This window comes from Somniosus microcephalus, chromosome 18, assembly GCF_052327205.1.
Source record: "Somniosus microcephalus isolate GS21.2 chromosome 18, FLI_Smic_1.0, whole genome shotgun sequence".
In the NCBI taxonomy this organism is placed as follows: Eukaryota; Metazoa; Chordata; class Chondrichthyes; order Squaliformes; family Somniosidae; genus Somniosus; species Somniosus microcephalus.
This window is the reverse complement of record NC_141004.1, coordinates 13,612,004-13,634,752: the sequence shown is the minus strand read 5'-3', so window position 1 is coordinate 13,634,752 and position 22,749 is coordinate 13,612,004. Positions and strand designations below refer to the sequence as shown.

The following is a 22,749-nucleotide window of genomic DNA, read 5'->3' as shown; positions in this document are numbered from 1 at the left end:
CTAAAACAGATTATCTGGTCATTATCACAGTGCTGTTTGTGGGAGCTTGCTGTGCGCAAATTGGCTGCTGCGTTTCCTACATTACAACAGTGACTACACTTCAAAAAGTACTTCATTGGCTGCAAAGCGCTTTGGGACATCCCGAGGTTGTGAATGGCATTATTCCTTCAGATTAACAAACGAGAGAAAACATAAAACAGTCGGGTTTAAGGCAGATTCATTTTTAATGTGGCAAATGTACTTTAACCATCTAAAAAAAATTCAACACGGAACAAAAAATAAATTAACAATTTACAAAAAAAAAAACACAAATCACAGATTTCTTCAGTCCAACATTCTGTTTGATACAAATTACTCAGTAACTCAAGGAACACATGTACAAAGCATGTAATCCACAGCGAATAGGCAACAAGGCCACAGACTGCTCCATCCCAGAGTTTCAGCTACTGAAACTGGGGAATAAGCTGGTCTGTTGATTTGATGATCATGCAGAGAGAAATATTGGTGTAATCGTGATCACATTTTCCCTGCCCGCCACCTCATAAATGTTCTCGTCCTCTCACTTGAAGGCATCCAACCCTTGCTGGGGTATGATTCTAAGGGAACAGGCAGCCCTACAGCCCCTCACTCAAACGCCCATTCTTTAAGTTTGAATCGAGACATTGAGCGTCAGTAAGCTCTGTGGAACATCGCAGCCAAGCTTGATCTTCTCCTCAACTCATGTCTACACGTTTACTCCTTCCAGCAATCGAGGGGGGGGGGGGGGGGGGGGGGAGTCAATGGATCGCGATGACGAGTGGGAACTCCCGGTAGATTCTTCCCTTCCCAGCCCGAGGGTGCCGAGGCCAATCCTCGCAAGGCCAACCGTTGGTCCAAGCTGAGATCAGCTAGCTCAGCAGCAGACCAGATATCAGACCTGGGGACCATCTCCAAGTGTGGTTACTTGAGTATAGAAGATAAAAGGGGTGATCTAATTGAGGTGCTCAAGATGATTAAATGAGTTGATAGGGTAAAATAGAGAGGTTCTATTTCCTCTGGTGGGGGGGGGGGGGGGGGGGGGGAGTCCAGCACAAGGAGGAATAACCTTAAAATTAGAGCTTGGCCGTTCAGGAGTGATGTCAGGAAGCACCTCTTCACACAAAGGGTAGTGGAAATCTGGAAAACTCTCCCCCCAAAAACCTGTTGAGGCTGGGGGGTCAATTGAAATTTTCAAAACTGAAATGGATAGATTTTTGCTAGGCAAGGGTATTAAGGGTTATGGAACCAAGGCAGGTAGATAGAGCTAAGATACAGGTCAGCCATGGTCTCATTTAATGGTGCAACAGGCTCGAGGGGCTGAATGGCCTCCTCCTGTTCCTATGAGGAGCTGAGGTTTTTAACATTTCTTTTCCCTTCACCTCCTTTCAATCTTATCCTCTTCTCTGAGTCTCCTCAGACCATTGTTAAACCCCCCCCCCCCCCCATTAAGTAGGGCAAACAAGCAGGGTGACCCACTCATATGGGATCAACAGTGTGGCCAATAAAGCCACTGGGAGTGCCCATAACATGCCAATGTGACGGATAAGGTAATACCTGCTCTCTGCCAACACAAGCAGCAAATTAACCCCCAGACCAATATTTCCCCATCACACAATACCAAAAATGGATTGACAATTATTGGCATATATCATGGCATCTTTCAGCTCTTTAAATAAAGAAATTAATTCACATATCTAATTGGGGTCTCGACATTCCCTTTCTACAATCAGATGCTGGTCTACAGGGAATCAATGAAAATAGATTACTGCCCACTTGGTTAAAAAAAATTCCAATTGTCCCAACGTAGTAATGGGCGCATTTTCAAACTCCTGTCCGCTCTTCCCCTCCCCCACACCCACCTCGCACAGAAATTCACAGGACAGCCCATTTCATAGACTCCGCATGATATGTGCCTGAAACTGACCAGTAGATTATTGGACAAAGCGATGCCACCCCGTTAAACTCAATCGTGTTGCGTAGACAACACGGCAAAACATCTACAATGGAACGCAAGAAGAAAACAACAAACACGCCACCAGGCCGACATCGACTTTGTGACCCCTCCCTCATGGTGGGCTCTTTTCCCCCCTTTTTATACCAAATTCTGAAGATCCAGCATTCTTAAGGCCATTTTGAAATGGTTGGGTGGGGGGGGGGGGGAAAAAGAGAGGGAGGGGAGCAGGAAAAAGGATTTTAACCAATAACACTGAGTCGGAGTGGGGGGGGAGGGCACTCCCGAGTGGGATTCAAGTACTCATTCAGAAAAAAAATATCAAGAGATAAAATTTCACCAATCAGAATAACATCAGTCAGAATGGCATGCAACATCACAGGACATCAATATGAATTGGATAGTACACAACAATACACCTGGCAAAGGAATGCTGAGGAGACACCACATCCCCCCCTCACCATTCCCTCCCCCTTAAAATAAAACTGCAACATCCAAACATGGAACAATATATTTAGATCATGAAGAAACGAACTTGCAGTATTTCAGATTGTATCTCAATGCCAAAACTTGCCCAACGTTTTAGAAGACAGTCAAAGAATACGGGTCACGGTGTCAATTCTTCCCCCGTGAAACACGCACTCTATTCCCTTGCTCTAATCAATTGCGATTTGAAGACTATATTCATAGAATCCTGGCCATAATTATAATTAATTGGGCAGTAGACAAAAAATCTACTTCGTTATAATATTAAACTTCTTCAGCATTCGTTTATTTACACACGACCAAAGGTCCAAGACAGAGGGGCAAATAAATTAACAGGCAAAATATATACACGTTTGACACATAAATAGTAAACTCAGTTTTCAGTCTGGTGTAACGGTCCAATTTTCTTGTACACTTATTTTTTTTTTGGCAGGGACAGTTGCGTGGGTGCACAAGGTACCCATCACCTGACCAATGACACAGGCATGCTCAACCAGCCCATAGCATTGCGGAAATGTGCTCGCTAAAGATTTATCATTCAACAATGGGGCTTTAGTGCGCACGGGCAAACAAAATGGTGGTATCTTACCACAAGTGTTGCAAAAATTCTCTCCCCCCCAATTCACCAATACGTTTTGTTTTAAAGTAAGGATGAGGGGGAAAGGAAATCTCTTCTCTTCCTTCTCCACATACCATTATTTCCTAACCTTACCCCTTATCTTACGTTTTCAATCTCATCAACCTTCTTTACACAACCATCACTCCCTTCTCTCTTCCACAGCTCATTTCAAGGTTCATAGTGCAGGTCTGGGTGACCCCATTAGTGTCTTTCAATACGGGATCTAGGCCCAATTTTAGACAATTCCCAGGTATCTGGAGGCAAAATATTGAATCAGATTAACAGAGAAACAAGTGTCTCCTTGCACTATGCCTTGGCTCCATTCTACTTTCCCTAACCTTTCTCTCACATTCTGTACCCTCGTTTTGTTCTACGTTCTCTTCTTCCTCCTCTTTTTAAAGAGACATTCGGCAACCTCGGATGCATCTCTGTCCAGTTTATCTTCCCTCTCACAGCACATTTGCTTTGACATCAATCATATTTATAATGAACCATCATTAGGACACAGATATAACAGAGCCACTGGACTGTCCCATTCAGATCAGCTTATTGCAAATCGCCACAGCCTTTTTGTAGACCTCGGTCACATTATCGAGGTCCGTGAGGGAGAAGTTGCTGTCGCCCAAGTGGTCGGCGAAGCACTTCATCTTACAAAGGCGCGGCCTGCAGTCCGACTCCGATCCGTCCAGGTGGAGCAGGTCGTCGGCGGAGACGCAGCTCCGCATCTGGCTCCGCTCCGGACGGCTCTCGGGCAGGTCGAGCCGGTCGAAGGACTCGGAGGAGAGGATGCTGTCCTCGCTCACTGCGCTCGACGGGTAGCTGCGATTAGACGAGAGCCTGATGTCGGAAAAGGCCAGCTCGTTGAAGGAGCCCAAGCTCTTCAGGGTGGGGCTGCCCATTCCGGAGTCGGCGCTGCTGGCGGAGAACTTCCCGTTCCGCTTAAGGATGCCTTTGCGCCTGGACGCCGCGTCTTTGGAGCCGTCGCCGGCGTCGTGGTTGGTATCAAAAGTCACCGCCTCAAAGACGGGGGAGTTCTCACAGTCCAGCAAGTCCGCCGACTCGCTGTGTTCTGGTGAGGAATAATACCCAGATTCTCTTTTCGCAGGCTTCTTCAAGATTCCTTTCTTTGGTGCAGGGGCAGTGGCGTTGGCCTGCTGGCTATTGGTTTCCGCTGCTGATGTGCTGGAGTCTTTCTGTGCAAACACAGTCTCCTCCGAAGGCACAGAGTGACTGACGTTGCCCGCACTGTGCGAGCGATGCTCATAATTGTTCCTTTTCTTCAGTATCCCTTTCGGCCTCTTCAGCAGGGACTTGCCCTGGCTTTCCGAAGCCCCCCCCTCCTGCAGCGAGTGCGAAATGTCGTTCTCCTTCTTCGATTTCTTCAGCGACCTCTGCCGCTCCAGCGGCGAGCTGTGCTGCTTGAAGAAGCAACGCACCTTCGAGCCGCTTTCGAAGACAATGCGGGACGAGCGCTGCACCCAGTCCAAAGTGATGGTCACCGGCGATTCGTAGTCTCGCACCGACTCCATCTCGCAGACTGGGGTCTTGTAGCCCCAGTTCACCCACCAGTGAGTAGCAACATCTTCAATAGTGGCTCGACGGTCAGGGTTCACCATCAACAGCCATCGGATCAGCCCACACGCATCTGAAACATAGCCAAGAAAAACACATGAATCACTGCCATTGCCAATTACTGTAATAGTAACACCACCAACAAATTGTATTTATATAGCGTCTTTAACTAGTAAAGCATCCCCAAGGTGGGAGCTTGCTGTGCGCAAATTGGCTGCCACGTTTCCTACATTACAACAGTGGCAACACTTCAAAAAAAGTACTTCATTGGCTGAAAAGCGTTTTGGGACGTCCTGCGGTCATGAAAGATGCTATATAAATGCAAGTCTATCTTATTTCTTTTTCACAGGAGTGTCGTCAGTCAAAATTTTACTCCGAGTCATATAAGGAGATATTTGGACAGGTGGCCAAAAGCTTGGTCTAAGACGCTCCTCAAAACCTGAGAGAGAGGTAGAGAGATGGGGAGGTTTAAAGGAGGGAATTTCAGAGCTTAGGGTCTAGGCAGCTGAAGGCACGGCCTCCAATGGTGGGGGCGAAGGAAATCGTGGATGCACGAGGCCAGAATTGGAGGAACACGGGGATCTCGGGAGCCTCGTAGGGCTGGAGGAGGTTACAAAGATAAGGAGGGGGCAAGGTCATGGAGGGATTTGAATACAAAAAAGGTGAGAATTTTATATTCGAGGCATTGGTGGACCGGGAGCCAACGTAGGTCAGTGACACAGGGGTGATGGGTGAACGGGACTTGGTGCGAATTAGGGTGCTATCTTTCAACAGTGACAGCAAGTTAACATAAAAACGCCTGTTCAACCCGTGTGACATAATCTGCTAATAGCTAAATTGGAAAATGCACTGTTTGGTGTGGAGCCGAGTCACATGCACCAGGAAGGTCCCAGGTTTAATCCCTGCCCTAGGCTCAGTTGCTGATCTCATCTGGGCAGTAAATCCGCCAGGGCTTTCACTCCTGATCACTTATCCTTATAGCAACAGAAATTAAGGAACACAATCAGGCCCACCAGTGATAAAAAAAACAAAAATGCTGGAAAAACTCAGCAGGCCAGGCAACATCCGTGGAGAGAGAAATAGAGTCAACGTTTCAGGCCGAAACCCTTCGTCAGGACTGAGAGAAAACACAGGAAATGAAACAGATTAAAAGGCCAGTTTGGGGGCTGGGAAATGGGGGTGAAAGAACAAAAGAGAAGTGAAGAGACATTAAGAGGTATTCAAAACCAGACGAGATGGTGATAGGACTAGTGGAGAGACAAAGGACGGCTCTAGATGTTTATTAAATGGATGCAGTGTGAAATGCGCTGGCAGAATGAGAGACAGCTGCCGTGTGAGAGAGAGAAAGGGGGAAGGGCACAAAACAAAGGTGTGGATAAAAAATATATAAAAATGTAATAGGGGCCGAGGTTATGATCTGAAATTGTTGAACTTGACACAGGAAACTTTTTTTTAATCCGGCACGGACGGGACCGACGTGGTGTCGGTTCATCAAAAATTCCGGATAACCGAAAGCTATAGTAAAAGATATGGAGCTGAGAGCTCCGTATAAAGCAACAAACCCTGCAGCCACACCCTTGCACAGCAACAGATGGAGGAAGGCAAGAAATAAAAGTTACCTGAACCTACTCCTGAATTTTGCCGGTTAACCGAGATTTCCGGTTATTTAGGTGCCGGTAAATCAAAAGTTTCCTGTATTGAGTCCGGAAGGCTGTAAAGTGCCTAATCAGAAGATGAGGTGCTGTTCATCGAGCTTACGCTGGGTTTCCGTGGAACAATGCAAGTGATAAACCTTGTGTTTATCAATCCCCAGTGATAATACTGCCCTTCCTACATTATGTTGCCAACACTATAACAGTGACTACACTTCAAAAGTACTTCATTGGTTGTAAATGCTTTGGGAAGTCCTGAGGTCGTGACAGGCGCTATAGAAATGCAAGTTCTTTCTTTCGTTACCTGAAGGTTTGGTTGGCTCACGGTATTCGCCATTGGTGATCTGCTTGACCAGGTTCCTGTAATCGTGCCCGTCAAAAGGCATGGTGCCATGGACCAAGGTATAGAGCAGTACGCCCAAAGACCAGCTGTCAACCTGCCAAGAAGAACAAAATTCACGTTACCTGGGAAACCAAATCAAGTTGAGTTTGGAGGCCCGCAATTGTGGTGACTGAAGGATAATTTCCTCTTCAAAACATTTCCCATAAATCGGGCCGATTCACTACACCGTATTGTTCAGTTCTGTGGACCTAGCTCAAACCCTCTCAACACCTCGCGTAAACTTGGTCTATAACGTATTCTGGTAATCTTCAGCATAACTCTTACGGAGAGTGACTCTTTGCATATGGGTATCTCAGCGTTATTTTGGTTGCATGTGCTGAAGGCTATTACTTTTGTGTTAAGTTGGATTAATTACCGGATTTGCTTAAAGCTAACAAAGTGTAAAATGTCAACATTCATCTTATAAAGGAAAGGCCCCACAGGTTTATTTGCTAACACTCCATAATCAAATGTTATATATCGAGGGTTACTTGGTTAAATTTGCCCTCTACATACCTATTCCAACCCCAGCTAAAGTCACGTGAGACCTCACAATTACATAGAATTTACAGCACAGAAACAGGCAGTTCGGCCCAACTGGTCCGTGCCGGTGTTCATGCTCCACACGAGCCTCCTCCCACCCCTCTTCATCTCACCCCATCCTTCTATTCCTTTTTCCTTCATGTACTTATCTAGCTTCCCCTTAAGTGCATCTATACTATTCGTCTCAACCACTCCCTGTGGTAGCGAGTTCCACGTTCTCACCACTCTCTGGGTAAAGTAGTTTCTCCTGAATTCCCTATTGGATTTATTAGTGACTATCTTATATTCACGGCCCCTAGTTCTGCACCTAACACCCCGTCACAGTCAAGCTCAGGTTTCCTTTGGAGTTGGGTTTTTGCAGATCCCTGGTGGGTGTGCAGAGGAGGAAGGATGAGCATGATTTCCTAGTTAACGTGCCAGATCTCCTTTAAGCAAGTAACCTTTAACTGAATCCATTAAAAAAAAATAGCAGCAGCTTGGGAGTAAATCTCTACCATTCCAAGGAGCAATGAAGAAACTGCACACTCACCTCGGGTCCCCGGTAAGGACGCCCATTGACAATTTCTGGAGATGCATACAAGGGGCTACCACAGAAGGTCTGTAAAAAACGGTCGTGGTGGTACAAATTGGAGAGACCAAAATCAGCAATCTGGGGGGGGAAAAAAAAGTTAAAAGACTTTAGAAGTGCAAACGTGGAGAAGGTCCGTAGTCATTGTTTGACTTTCGCCCGTTGTAAAGCTTAGTCACATCGAAAATTCAAACGTCAACTCGCTGTAAGTGATAAGTAACACGTAACATGTGCACAGGGTCACTAAAAGACTCTAAACAACCAAACAGCGCAATTTGCTGTATGTTTACACTTAGGAGCGTTATATGTGCTTGGATCAGATCAAGCTGAGGGGAACCGACAGATGGTATGCATGTAATTACATTTTTTATCAGGGCAGGCAAAAGTAGGAGAGGCTAGAACTGGGTCTGGACTGCGCAGTCTCCCAGAGGGTCTTTCCGGCCCAGTTTCCAACACACCAATCAGGCGTCGGGCCAAGAATTACTCTTTTCTTCATATTTTCCCCCCCCAAAAAAGGAGCTGTGACCTGTTTTAATCAGAACTTGGAGGTGGGAGGGAGCAATGGCGAGTTCGTCACCTCCTCTTCTCCGGCCCTCTGCTGGAGTTACAGCACCAACCGGACCCGTCTCGAGTGACCACTCCCTGCGTGCGAGCCTAGACAATGCCGGTCGGCAGGCTGTTTTTCCCAATGGAGGGTAGTGGATGCCGCGCCCGATTTGGTCTTTGCACATCCAAGCAGGGGTTACTGGACGACAGTAGGGAAGAGGGAACCTTGGCTGCCTTCTTGATTCCCCTCCCCCAACCATCTTGGGGACGTTGAGGCCAGTTCTAGTGCCCCAGTTGAGATCAGTTAGGCAGCACAGACTAGGGATCAAACCTTGGACCTAACCTTGGACCTCTGGCATATGGTGCTCAGTAACACACGGGGCACTGGTCTTACCCAGAATGCCACTGGGATGCTCTAAACCTCCAAAGGGCTCCAAAATGATTCAACTAACACTTGGGCATCATTCCCATCAAAACACGGCACTGCATTGTGAAAATACCAAGCAATGAAATCTATGGAATTGCCTCCCCACTGCCTTTTTAAGATGGCATCTTAGGAAGGGACATAGGAACAGGAGGAGGCCATTCAGCCCCTCGAGCCTGTTCCACCATTCAATTAGACCACAGCTGATCTGTACCTTGACTCCAGCTACTCCGCCTTCTCTTCCCCCTCCCTCAATGCTTTCATTTTGTTTTAAAGATTTTAGATCATATTAAAAATTAACTGGTAATCAGAGTGTCAAGGTCAGTTTCGAGCAAAGGTCATGGGCCTCCAGATTACTGAAATAAAATGTAAACAGACTTGGAACACAAGTAGCTCGGATAGACAACATTGCAAAATTTTAGAGGGACCAATGCAAACAGCACACCCCAGTTATGGGCAACGCTCGCTTGAGAGGAGTGATTAATCCATTGCGCTGCCAGTTATATTGCAGTCGGGCCTTTTGAGTGAAGTGCTCTCTCGCTCTAGGTTCAACAACAAAAGCAGCCACTTGTATTTATATAGCGCCTTTAACGTAGTAAAACATCCCAAGGTGCTTCACAGTGGCGTTATCAAACAAAATTCGACACTGAGCCACATAAGGAGATATTAAGGCAGATAAAGAGGTAGGTTTTAAGGAGTGTCTTAAAGGGAGAAAAGAGAGGCAGAGGGGTTCAAGGAGGGAATTCTAGAGCTTAAGGCATTCACCATAACCCTGCAATTTTTTCTCCTTCAAGTATTTATCCAATTCCCTGTTGAAGGCTACTATTGAATCTGTATCCACCACCCTATCAGGCAGTGCATTCCAAATCCTAACCACTCGTTGCACTAAAAACTTTTTCCTCATGTCGCCTCTGGTTCTTTTGCCAATCACCTTAAATCTTGCATTGTACATGTGGTAATGCATTAAAGGAAGCGGTTCACTGGAAGTATCAAGTTCTCAGCGATGTAATGCAGTCCCTGGTCTGTGTTGATGCAAACTCGGGCAATGATATAATCCAATAATAATAATCCCAAGAGTTCCCTATCTCGGCCAGGATCTCAGAAAGGTCCTGCCAAGACCAAGGTCTGACAAGGCGACCACTCAGAGAACCCTTGTGCCCACTCTGGCATAGCTCCAGGGTTGACAACTTTGGTTAGACGTATTCCTGGTGGTTTCATCACATGACCTCCTGCCTACAACCGCCCCGCCCCCACTCTCCTGCCATTGGCCGCCCAAAATGTCTATACTCGCAGCGCTCCGCCGTCCCACGGCCAACCGGAAAGCGAATAAACTCTTCGTTAACCGATTGGATGATTCTTGACCGTCAGTCAAATAGTCTCTATTTCCACCACCCCCCCCCCACATTTTTATAACTAATGTTCAAAGAAAAATAAAAAATAAAAACAGTGTTTTATTGCCCCTATGATTTTTCTCCTGGGTTGCTCGCTGCAGTGTCCTAGAGATTAGTTTTTAATTCCTGGAGACTCCAGGGCAATCCTGGAGGGTTGGCAACTGCAACAGTTCTGAGAGGCTGGCTGAAAAGAGCCATTGGGCACAGCACTGGGAATAGGAGGGTGACCTGGTCTCTCTCAGATCCGTGCGGGGAGCAGGGAAGGACTTAAAAAACAGGGATTACAATGCAGTGAAGAAAACAAAAGAAATCTTTCAACCGTTGCTTTTAGAGGTTTCATCCTTTCGCTGCTCCTTGGGAGTGTTCTCAATCCCAACCATGCTGTTGGGTTGGAAGCCAAACGATTCCCCCACAAGGGGCCACGAGGAGACGCCAGAGGCAGAGTCACAACAAGGCATGTGTCCTGGCAGTCTGGGCCACAATGGCATCACTGGAGGCCACTCATGGTGCATGGCCTGGGAGGGTCAGTAGTAGGAAAAATGCACAAGTTATGTTAAACTTGTATAGACCCTTGGGATATAGGGATAGGGCCGGAGAGTGGAGCTGAGGTCAAAGATCAGCCATGATCTAATTGAATGGCGGAGCAGGCTCGAGGGGCCGTGTGGCTGACTCCTGCTCCTATCTCTCATTTCTTATGTAGAGCACACGAGAGTACTGTGCACAGTTCTAGTCTCCATAATTACAAAAAAGATAAAGAGGCACTGGAGAAGGGGCAAAAAAAAGATTTGCAAGGATGCTACCAGAACTGATAGTTATTAGGAAAGATTGAACAGGCGGAGATTCTTTTCTCTAAAAGAAGAGAAGGCTGTCAGGTGTAGAGGTCTTTAAAATTATGAAAGGGTTTGATAGACTACACGTAGAGAAGAAGATGTTTCCACTTGTGGAAGAGTCCAAAACTAAGGGCCATAAATACAAGATAGTCACTAATAAATCGAATAGGGAATTCAGGAGAAACTTCTTTACCCAGAGAGAGGTTAGAATTGCTACATGGAGTGGTTGAGGAAAATAGCAGAGATGCATTTAAGGGGAAGCTAGATAAGTACATGAGGGAGGAAGGATACGCTGATGGGGTGAGATGACGTAGGGTGGGAGGAGGCTCGTGTGGAGCATAAACACCGGCACGGACCAGATGGGCCAGATGGCCTGTTTCTGTGCTGAGAGAGAGAGAGGGAGGGAAATACCCAATCTAAATCAATGACTGTGAAAGCAAACTGGAGCACTAGACCTTTGGGACAGAATTCAGGTAGTCCCTAACAACAGGTAGCCCTTGACAACAGGTAGTCACAACTACAGATTTAACTCTAATTGGGCATAGATCGCGGGTAGGTGGTCTGTAGTGGTCGTGATCAATCTATACTTAGGCTGATTTAGAAGTTTGGGAGGTGGGTGGGAGGGAAGGAGGGAAGAAGTGAGGCTGTCACTGCAACTGGAAAAAAAAAGAGTTTGAGAAAAAGAAAATGGACTGGGACTGAATGGCTCTGGTCGGGATAGTTGGGGTTGGGAGTGTTTGCAGCAGTTGCTAGGTGACCATGTGTGTTTGTTACACTGACCTTTCATGGATCCCATCACAAAACAATCCCATTATTGGTCTGGAAGTGACACAGGAAGGCTGCAGATACCATTTTAACCAGTTGAGCCTGCGACAGCCGAGCAAGTAGGATTGATTGAACTGTGGCGCACTGTACTAACAGAGGCAGATACAGAACAGCTTCCCAGACCGAGGACAGCTTATTTCAGTCCTTCCCCAAATAAAATAAAAACCGCGGATAGCTTTGAAAATCTTACTCTTTCGAAGGGTTCTGAGGAGCATTAATGTTCCTTCACAGAATCTGGGGTATAATAGCCTCTTTTCTCTAGATACAGTTTCCCTTGTGTATACAGTCAACAGCAACTTGTATTTATACAGCGCCTTTATAGTGAAACGTCCCAGGGCACTGCACAGGAGCGATTATCAAATAAAATTTGACACCGAGCCACATAAGGAGAGATTAGGGCAGATGACGAAAAGCTTGGTCAAAGGGGTAGGTTTTAAGGAGCGTCTTAAAGGAGGAGCGAGAGGCGGAGAGGTTTAGGGAGGGAATTCCAGAGCTTATGGCCCAGGCAGTTGAAGGCACGGCCACCGACGGTGGAGCGATTAAAATTGGGGATGTTCAAGAGGCCAGAATTGGAGGATTGCAGAGATCTCAGTGGGGGGTGCTGTAGGGCTGTAGGAGGTTACATAGATAGGGAGGGGCAAGGCCATGGAGGGACTTGAAACCAATTCAGTCACACGAGTCAGGGGTACATCACCCCTTTATCCTAGAAACGCTTGCCCCAACATATACAATCAGGGTACAGTTCCGCAGGAGCCCTGGTGAAGCTGTGTGCTCCTTACCTTGACGTTCCCAGTGGCATCCAACAGGATATTCTCCAGCTTCAGGTCCCGGTGCACGATTCCATTCTGGAAAACAGGAAACCGAGCCAAGACCATAAATTTTCAGCTTAGCTCCAAAAAGGGCATTCAGTGACAGTCAAACACATTTCTGCATTAATCCTGGCTTTACTACATACTTGAAGAGCTTGAGCTAGCTGAAGCCCAGGGAGTTTCGGGTCCCCCTCCCCCACGCAGCAAGTGTCGAACGGTCCTAATTCGAGAAGGGCTCCGAGCTCCCACAGAGACAGAAATAACTTCATTGTCCGATTGTTCACACTTCTTTAATTGGCTTGTGCACTCTCCATGGTGCTCCGCTTGCTGGCTTCAGGCAGCCGGCTTAACTGGAGCAGGCAGGCGTGAAATCCCGGAGCTCCCCCAAAGCTCAGGATGTCTACTGGCAGATCCGGGGAAGGGAATCGGCCCCCAGTGCCGACCGGAGGAAGTCGAGGAGGGCTGGCGTGGCACCAGCAGCAGTGAGGGATGCAAACGTTTCAGCATCTTTTTCCTGTCTATTTCTGTAATTGTTTTGAATAATTGTGTTGAGAACACAGCAGACTTACTGGGTTGAATAGTTTGTCTCGGTGCGGTAACATTCCAAGTTATTGCCTGACTTAAGTAACACATGCTGCTTACAAAATGACCGGTTGAGATGAACGGTTAGACAACTAGTTCCAAGGTTTAGTAAGTTATGTAAATACTTGTCTCCTGCATTATCAGTTAATGTTAATTCATCGCCCTTGCACGGTCAGTCAGTAATCTCCAATTATCTGCTCTTCGAAAGAGCCGGCGCAGACTCGATGGGCCGAATGGTCTCCTTCTGTGCTGTACGAGTCTATGATCCTATGATTCCAACAATCAAACCATCCAGCTTGTTTTTAAACCCACCAACTTTTCCTCCCCGCCTCTCCTGGAGGCGCTGGTTCATGCTGGGCGACAGTCCCGCTCCCTATAGTCCCACTCTGATACCTTGGCCAGATGGCTAAGGATCGCACAATACCAGCGCCGGAAGGCTATGCGAATCCAGAGGGCACAACAGCTAATCCCAATCCCATCGTCCCCAGGGTTGCCAACTCTCCAGTTGGAGGCCATTCGGCCCGTCGAGCCCGTGCCAGCTCTCTGCCACGATTGAATCTGCCTCCACCACCCTTTCAGGCAGTGCATTCCGGATCCTAACCACTCGCTGCGTAAAAATGTTTTTCATCTCACCATTGGACCTTCTGCCAATCACCTTAAATCTGTGTCCTCTGGTTCTCAACCCTTCCGTCAATGGGAACAGTTTCTCTATTCACTCTGTCTAGACCCCTCATGATTTTGAACACCTCTATCAAATCTCCTCTCAACCTTCTCTGCTTTAAGGAGAACAACCCCAGCTTCTCCAGTCTATCCACGTAACTGAAGTCCCTCATCCCTGGAATCATTCTCTTAAATATTTTCTGCACCCTCTTGAAGGCCTTCACATCCTTCCTAAAGTGCGGTGCCCAGAATTGGACACAATACTCCAGTTGAGGCCGAACTAATGTTGTATAAACGTTCATCATAACTTCCTTGCTTTTGTACTCTATGCCTCTATTTATGAAGCCCAGGATCCTGTATGCTTTTTTAACCGATATTTGACCCAGCAACAGTGAAGGAACAGCCAAAAAAGAAAAGGGTGTTTGACTGGGCGAGGCGATTGGAGGCGTGAGGTCACATGATGAAACCTCTAGGAAATACATCCAATCGCAGTTGGGGGTTTCCTGGGTCCTCATCCAACCCCAACAAGCATCATACAGGCCTCAATCCCACATTGGGGGTGGGGGCCCATTGGATTACAGAAATAACAGGAAACCCGGTTGGGTTTTTCCCTGCCTAATCCCAGGTCTGCTGAGAATAACTGCGGATTTCCCTCCTGATTCTCCGGCCAAGTTCAGCCAGATCTGGGAATAAACTTGGACTCTATCTGGGGTAGCGTAATGCCAAATGGTGCCTTTAGCCATTAGACTTAACGATTCAAACTGCCAGACGTACTGAAAACAAAATACAGCGACATTTTTAGATGAATCTCCAGCTTGGTTTTTTTTTTTCCGGCCTAATATTTGTTGTGTGCATTTTGAGCCTAGGTCTCAAATCCCAAACAATTGCCCATTAAGACTCTCGAATGCCCCCTTGAATGAAAGAGTGTTTGAACAGGAGCCCTGAAGGTTTCATTCCCCTCGCCCCCCCTTGAGTCTAGTCTAAAAAGAGAACCGGAAAATAAGTCTTTTATGTGGGGGACGTGTGGGAGGCACAGCAGAATGACCTTTCACCTCCAGCATGCTTATCCCCTCCTCTTTCTTCCCCCCGCCCCCCACAATTCTCCACCTGCAGTCGATGCTGGGCTTGTAAATTAGGCTCAATTGGAAACAGGTTTCGTCTGATCCCTGTACACGACAGCCTCTCCTGTACTTTGCTAATGCAAAGCAGCACAATGCCAAGACACACAGCACTCGGGCTCGCTCTCTCTTGCTCGCTCTCTCGCTCGCTCGCTTTCCTCCAGCAGGTTGCTTCACTGAGGCCAACGCACCCGGGGGACCAATTGTCAGCCGCTGTATAAATAAAACAAACAAACCTTCCCCTTTAATGCGCCCCCTTCACCCACGCCATCCCCCAACCCCCGGTCCATTCACCCAGCTTCCAAAAAGATCCTGCGCAACCCATTACGAGAAAGTGGACTGAAATAATAGAATTATCGCTAATAAGGAACGAGCGTCTATTTTGAGCTGGCTGGGCTGGGTTGCCAACATCTGTTTCAATTTTTTTTTATAAAAAGAGCCAGACGGCTGGAAGGGCTTTCTGCATTTAGAAGAACGTCACAAAAACACAAGAGGAGCTTGTTGCAGACCCCGCTGGATTATTGCGAGGGGGGCAGAGGAGGGAAAGGAAAGAAAGACATTAAATGAAACAGGAAATTCAAGTCCCGTGTCTTTCTCTTTCTTTCAAAAGAATAAAAATTATTCTGGACGCGTTTATTTTTGTACAATGCTCTCGAGCAGGGGCTGAGCACGCAGGGGGGGGCTAGGATTAGTTACAGGGCCCATCGCCAGGTGGTCTTTTAGCCCGTCGACGCACAGAGGGGTACACGGCAATGGTGTCAGTGCCCAGGTGATGGTCACATGCCAGGCATTGGTGCATGGGTAAATTCAGTGCTCCCAGTCCCAGTGAGGAACATAGCAACAGGAGGAGGTCATTTCAACCTCTCGGCCCCGTTCCACCATTCCACTGGATCGTGGCCGATCGGCGCCCACTGGACGGCGGCCGATCGGCGCCCACTGGACGGCGGCCGATCGGCGCCCACTGGACGGCGGCCGATCGGCGCCCACTGGACGGCGGCCGATCGGCGCCCACTGGATGGCGGCCGATCGGTATCTCAACTCCATTTACCCGCCTTTGCTCCATTTCCCTCGATACCCTTACCCAACAAAAATCTCAGTTTTGAAAACTCCAATTGACCCCCAACATCCACAGCCTTTTTTTTTGGGGGGGGGGGGGGGGGGGGGGGGAGAAAAGAGTGTGGAAAAGTGCTTCCTCGTTTCCCTCCTAAACAGCCTAGCTCTGATTTTCTGATTTTAAAGATGATGTCCTTGCGTTCTCGATTCCCCACCAGAGGAAATAGTTCATCCGTATCTACCCCATTGAATCCTTTTAACATTTTAAACACCTCGCTCAGACCACCCCTCAATCTTCTATATTCAAGAAGCCAAGTGTATGCAGCCTGTCTAACATGGGTGGGGCGGTTTTGCCCAGGGGTCCGGTTCCTGATCACTACTTTACAGGGAAACACATGTGGGTGGGAGGGGTCCCTGGTGTTATACTCAGTTAGCCGGCCGGCCTGCCAATGCCAACTGTCTGGCTCACACAAGAAGGAAGTCCGCTGGACTCGGATTGTACCACGCCCGATACAGGAACAAGTGGAGGGGAGGGAGAGGGAGAAAAAAAAAAACTGTAATGTTTTTTAATTACAAGTAAAACTATTTCTTGATCTCGGATATTCCCAGCTCAGGTTTCAATAGGCACAAAAAAACCGATCAGCTCTCCCACGCATTCCTCAGTTTTATATTCAACGCAACAATGAATGTCACTGCATTCTTGCTGGTCTAACTACTCTCGAAAAGGATGGGGGTTAGGTTACAGATAAAGAAGAGAAAAACATAAAAAAATGTTTTTTATAAAGAGAAAACATTTCGTGACGCTTGCTCATTTTTAAAATACGTCACCTTGACACAGTGACCTTTCTCGGGAATTCGGATACTGGAACTGTCGAGCACTCCATGCCTTCCCTTCCCCATTCCCCTCCCCCCCTTCCCCATTCCCCCACACACAACCCCAAACATCCCCAAGAGCACATTATTACCATTTAGATCAAGGAAAGTCAGCCAGGGGAGAGTGCCGCCGTCGGGAAATTCACACCGGCCTGTGTCACGCCCGCCAACACACCCACTTCTATTTTTGACAGAATATCATCATCCAAGCTTGTGACTTTATTGGTGAAGAATCTGGTTACACCTTAGATAATTGTTTCAAAAACACCCTGGTTCCCAGTGGCTCTCATTAAAATACAATGTATGCCAGTTGGGAGGGTTTTACTTTCTGTTTGCCTCCTCCTCTCCTGCAGACACTGACTTGCGCTGGGGGTCGAGTTCCATAGGTGCCAACAGCCCTCTGGCCCCTCAGCCAAGTGGCCGTTCTTCAAGCCTAAACACGGAGCACCAGCAGGCTATTTGAGTAGACAGGCTTCGCGACCAAGCCCGATCCTGACTCGCCAGGCAATACCCTGTGCGTACTCTCCAGCAGGGCTCACCTGGCTGATTTCTCCCCGCCCCCCCCTCCCTAACCGAGGGCACTCAGGCTAATTGTATGTAGCACTCCAATTGCTGCCGTGACTGAGATCAGCGAACTCAACACAAACTGGGGATCTTCCTGTCTATGCAGAAAATGCTGGAAAAACTCAGGCAGGCCAGGCAACATCCGTGGAGAGAGAAACAGAATCAACGTTTCAGGTCGAAAGCCTTCGTGAGTCCTGACGAAGGATTTCGACCTGAAACGTTAACTCTGTTTCTCTCTCCACGGATGCTGCCTGGCCTGCTGAGTTTTTCCAGCATTTTATGTTGTTATTTCGGATTTCCAGCATCCACAGTATTTTGCTATTGTTCCTGTCTATGCAACTGGACTGAATCACCAAACGAATAGTGAGAGAGAGTGACTGTGAGAAAGTTAGAAATAGAGAGAGTGAAAGTGAAAAAGAAAGAGAGATAGCTAGAGAGAGAAGAGATATTTATAGAGTAAAAAAAATGAATGTGAGAAAGATAGAAAGAAAGAGTGAAAGTGAGAAAGAAAGAGGAAGCTAGAGATAGAGAAATAGATATGAGAGAGAAAGAGAGAAGTAGAGAAAACAAGAGAGTGAAAGAGAAAGATGTTGAGAGAAAGAGACAAAGAGTGAGTGTGAGTGTGAGTGTGAGTCGCATTCAGTTGTGTGAGCTGCAAAGTGTTAACTAATTTCACTATTGCAGACATAGCCCATTGAAAGTCGGCTTGTGTCGGGACCCCCGTATGCCACCCACCCAGGGAGACGAGCTGTTTACCAGACGCCGCCTAATGTCGTACCTTGTGGCAGTAATGGATGGCAGACACGATCTGCCTAAAGAAGTGGCGGGCTTCTTGCTCGGCCAGGCTCTGCTTCTCGTTGATGAAGTCGTACAGGTCGCCCTTGCTGGCGTACTCCATGATGATCACGATTTTATCCTTGTTTTCAAAAACTAAAAAAAAAGAAAAGAAAATTATGTATATATATTTTTTTTAATGACCTTAAGTGTACAGAATATTTCTCTGAAGTTTCGAAGACGCTTGCTATTCCGTAATCATCATCATCAAACCTTGTGGCACGAAGGAAACAAGCTCTTCTCATTGAGGTCGGAGTTCAGAGTTCACCAGACCATAATGAAATCCACGGTTTAGATAACTGCACTCAAAATGACTCAAATTGTTGGAAGTACCTTTCAGGTAAAATGGGAAATTCGCCCGTTCCCACTCTCCCAAGCTGCAGTCAACGGGAGCTTGGCTTGGGCTGGAGACCGAGCTAGGACAATATTGGAGAGCTGATCCTCTAATCGTCTCCCTTTGAGGGCAGCGCCCCACCGGGAGTCGCAGATTCAGCAAAGTAAATTCACCCTTTAATGCAAAAGAGGCAATAAAAATCCCCGAATTCAGGAACAGAAATGAAAGGTGGTTTTTTAATCTGCATTTTTACCCTTAACACACTCACTCAAATAAGTTGACTGATCATGGAAGAAAAGATTACACAAATTAAGATTGTATACCCTAGAATTTAGAAGGTTAGGGGGTGATCTAATCGAAGTTTTCAAGATATTAAGGGGAACTGATAGGATCGTTAGAAAGAAACTATTTCCGTTGGTTGGGGATTCTCGGACAAGGGGGCATAGTCTAAAAATTAGAGCCAGACCTTTCAGGAGTGAAATTAGGAAACACTTCTACACACAAAGGGTGGTAGAAGTTTGGAGTTCTCTTCTGCAAACGGCAATTGATGCTGAATCAATTGTCAATTTTAATCGGAGTTTGATAGCTTTATGTTAACCACAGGTATTAAGGGATATGGGCCAAAGGCAGGTATATGGAGTTAGGTCACAGATCAGCCATGATCTCATTGAATGGCGGAGCAGGCGCGAGGGGCTGAATGGCCACCTCCTGTTCCTATGTTCCTAGATTGAGCTGCTCCTCTCCCCTCCAGTTGGCAGACGCACAGTCCAGCATGGTACCGAGCCACTTACAGCAGAAGAATCGCAGGTTTGATCTTCCCCAAGTCAACGGAGACCAGCTGAGGGCAGCAGTAGGGGTGCTACTACTGCGCCCTGGGTTGGCAAAGGGTGGGTTAAAATCAGGCTGGGTTCCCACTCCTGGTGGAGAGTGCGTGTTGGCGGGATTCGGGTCAGGATAGGATCAGGCTTGGTTATGATACCCCCCATGGTCAAACAGCCCAGCAAGACTCAGTGTCTAAGGCTCAAACATGGACATGGTATTAGAAGAGTCCTGGTTCCTGTGGGAATGTACTGACACCCAATGCCCACTCACTGCCGTTGTTCCCTAGATACGCCGTTAAATACGGTTCACGGTGGAATATCTTGACCTCCCATAACAACCCCCCCACCCCCTGACGAGGTTACATCTCACAAGGTTTAAGTCGCACGCAGTCACTGCCCATGTAGCATGTTGTTCATGGAATCCAAAATAAAATATTTCCGGTACATAATAACCAGACCAGATAAAGTTTGTGAAAGGTGAGTGAGTCACAATCATCCCAACAACACAGAGCAAAAGGTCAAGAAACTTCCTCTTTCTCTATACACAGAACAGTATGCACGTCACCGCCCACTCGCTGGGATTCAAGTCATTATTTTTAGCTCAGCAACAAACCACAACTTATTAAAAGGAAATCACCCCCCTGAAATTCTGAGTCCCATGACCTGCGGTCAGGGGGGCGGTGGGACGCACCTGCCGTCTGCCCAATGTCCCGACTCTGGTCTCGCCTGAAACCACGGCTTCAGGCCCATTGGAACATCGCTGTTCAACAACAATGACTCGCATTCATATAGCGCCTTTAACGTAGTAAAACGTCCCAAGGTGCTTCACAGGAGCGATTATCAGACAAAATTCGACACCGAGCCACATAAGGAGATATTAGGACAGGAAACTAAAAGCTTGGTCAAAGAGGTCGGTTTTAAGGAGCGTCTTAAAGGAGGAGAGAGAGGCGGAGAGGTTTAGGGAGGGAATTCCAGAGCTTAGGGTCTAGACAGCTGAAGGCACAGCCACCAATGGTGCGGCGAAGGAAGTAAGGAATTTGCCAGAGGCCTAAATTGGAGAAGCATAGATTGCTGTGGAGGGTTGTTGGGCTGGAGGGGGAAGGTTGGACAAAGGCGCACTACCCCAGTGAGGCCTGGAAAATATGTGGGGGTGGGTGGATTGGGGAAAGAATTTTAAAGTTGGACTGTTCTTAAAGCAGGACCAGTGTGCAGGGAAGGTGAAGACGTGGCTTGAACCCAATGATCTTTGTACTGAAATTAGGCACGGGTGGAGGGAATGCAATTCAGGGAGGGGGCATCTGCCAATACAGCAGCTAGAACTCCTGTGGCAGAAATGGGCAGAGCTAGTTGGCATTTCCTTAGCCCCCAGGGCCCCTCTCCAATGCAAGATGAGACTAAATGACCTCAAGGTCAGCAAAGGTCTAGATGATGGCTGCAAGCTACCATTAATGTATATTTTCTACATTTCAGGCAGTAGGCCTATATTTCCTCTAAAGTTATGTTCACAAGACTAAGGGTTTCACTTGGTATATTAAATGATCTATAGTGACCAGCTCATGGAAGGCTTCGGTTACATGGACAGCTACATGCAGTGCGTGTTCATCGAAGCCTCACTATCTGTGTGTGAATTCCATGAGAAGTGATGAAAGTTCTGAAATACTCGTCAAATTCAACGGTCTGTGACAGATAATAAGCAGCATTCTTCCGTCGTGCAGGAAAAGATTGTGTGCCATTCCCGAGAAGGACAGGCTACAGGAGGAGGAGGAGGAGGCAGCAGTGTGAAACCCGAGCACTCGCTTAGCTAACTAATGCTGTAGGGGAAGGAGACATGTACGGTTTGTCGTAAATGCTAATGGTCAACCATCAGAAATGGGTCTCTTGTTTTGAGGCCCATACTCTAAGGAGAACCTTACAGGAGTCCAATAGGAAGGAGAAAGTAGATGGCAGAAAGCTCATGACACTTCTCATTCTTCTTTATCTCCACCAGAGGCTGGAAACAAGAAAGATGCTAAAGCGAGAGCAAGGAGCCAATGCCAGAGCCTTCAACATCTGACTAAGCCAGTGGGAATTGGTCCACGCTCTCCCACTCATCATTCCCAGATAGGCTAACTGGATAGTTTAAATGAGGAACAGGGTGATTCATAGCTCATAAGAAAGATAAGCGAATGAGGAATTGGAGGTGGAGCATGATGCACTTTGAGTGGAGGCTTGGGTGATGTCAAACCCTGTCTGTTGCGCAGTTGGACGATGATCTCAAACCCTGTCTGTTGCGCAGTTGGACGATGATCTCAAACCCTGTCTGTTGAGCAGTTGGACAATGATCTCAAACCCTGTCTGTTGCGCAGTTGGACAATGATCTCAAACCCTGTCTGTTGCGCAGTTGGACAATGGCCTCAAACCCTGTCTGTTGCGCAGTTGGACGATGATCTCAAACCCTGTCTGTTGAGCAGTTGGACAATGATCTCAAACCCTGTCTGTTGAGCAGTTGGACAATGATCTCAAACCCTGTCTGTTGCGCAGTTGGACAATGGCCTCAAACCCTGTCTGTTGAGCAGTTGGACGATGATCTCAAACCCTGTCTGTTGCGCAGTTGGACAATGGCCTCAAACCCTGTCTGTTGAGCAGTTGGACAATGATGTCAAACCCTGTCTGTTGAGCAGTTGGACGATGATCTCAAGGGCTCCTGCTATGAAAATACAAATGCTTGCAGGGCACCACAACCACATGAAGGCACTGAAAAGACTCTGAACATGTGTGGTAGATGCCAGGGATGGTGGCAGAGTTCAATACCATCCTTTGTGGCACCACCAGAGAGGATTTCTCTACAATGCAGAGCATCCTGGAACAAGCGATAGCTTCAAAAACTTCTACACATGCCCCACAGAACAGAGAGGCCTCCAGGGACACATAACTCCGTGGATATATTGAGGAATTAATTTTTGGGGCTGTTGCTATCAGTAGGGGGATTCTGGATCCCCTGAGGTGCTGCCTCAAAAGCCTGACTTTCTAATCGGCCTGCTGATCTTCTCCAACAAATAAATCAGAAGGAGGGGAATTCCCATGGGGAAAATCAGTCTGCAGTATTCCCCTTCAGTTTAGAGAAATTCCCCAGAGTCAGGAGTGTGATGGAATACTCTCCACTTGCCTGGATGAGTGCAGCTCCAACAACACTCAAGAAGCTTGACACCATTCAGGATAAAGCAGCCCGCTTGATTGGCACTCCATCCACCACCTTCAACATTCACTCCCTCCACCACTGGCGCACCGTGGCTGCAGTGTGTACCATCTACAAGA

General features: G+C 47.4%; 1 protein-coding gene across 2 annotated transcripts in view; it reads right to left on the bottom strand.

Moving 5' to 3' along the window:
* Positions 1-200: 200 nt before the first annotated feature.
* Positions 201-22,749, bottom strand: part of nuak2 (NUAK family, SNF1-like kinase, 2) — a 48,250-nt gene continuing 25,701 nt past the window's right edge. For both annotated transcript variants that reach the window (XM_086011070.1, XM_086011069.1), the window contains 5 exons: positions 18,245-18,396; positions 12,587-12,652; positions 7,753-7,872; positions 6,603-6,735; positions 201-4,719 (listed from right to left, as the gene is read on the bottom strand). In XM_086011070.1, coding sequence (XP_085867196.1) covers positions 3,611-4,719; positions 6,603-6,735; positions 7,753-7,872; positions 12,587-12,652; positions 18,245-18,396 — 1,580 coding nt within the window. In that variant the 3' untranslated portion in view covers positions 201-3,610. The remainder of the gene's footprint in view (positions 4,720-6,602; positions 6,736-7,752; positions 7,873-12,586; positions 12,653-18,244; positions 18,397-22,749) is intronic.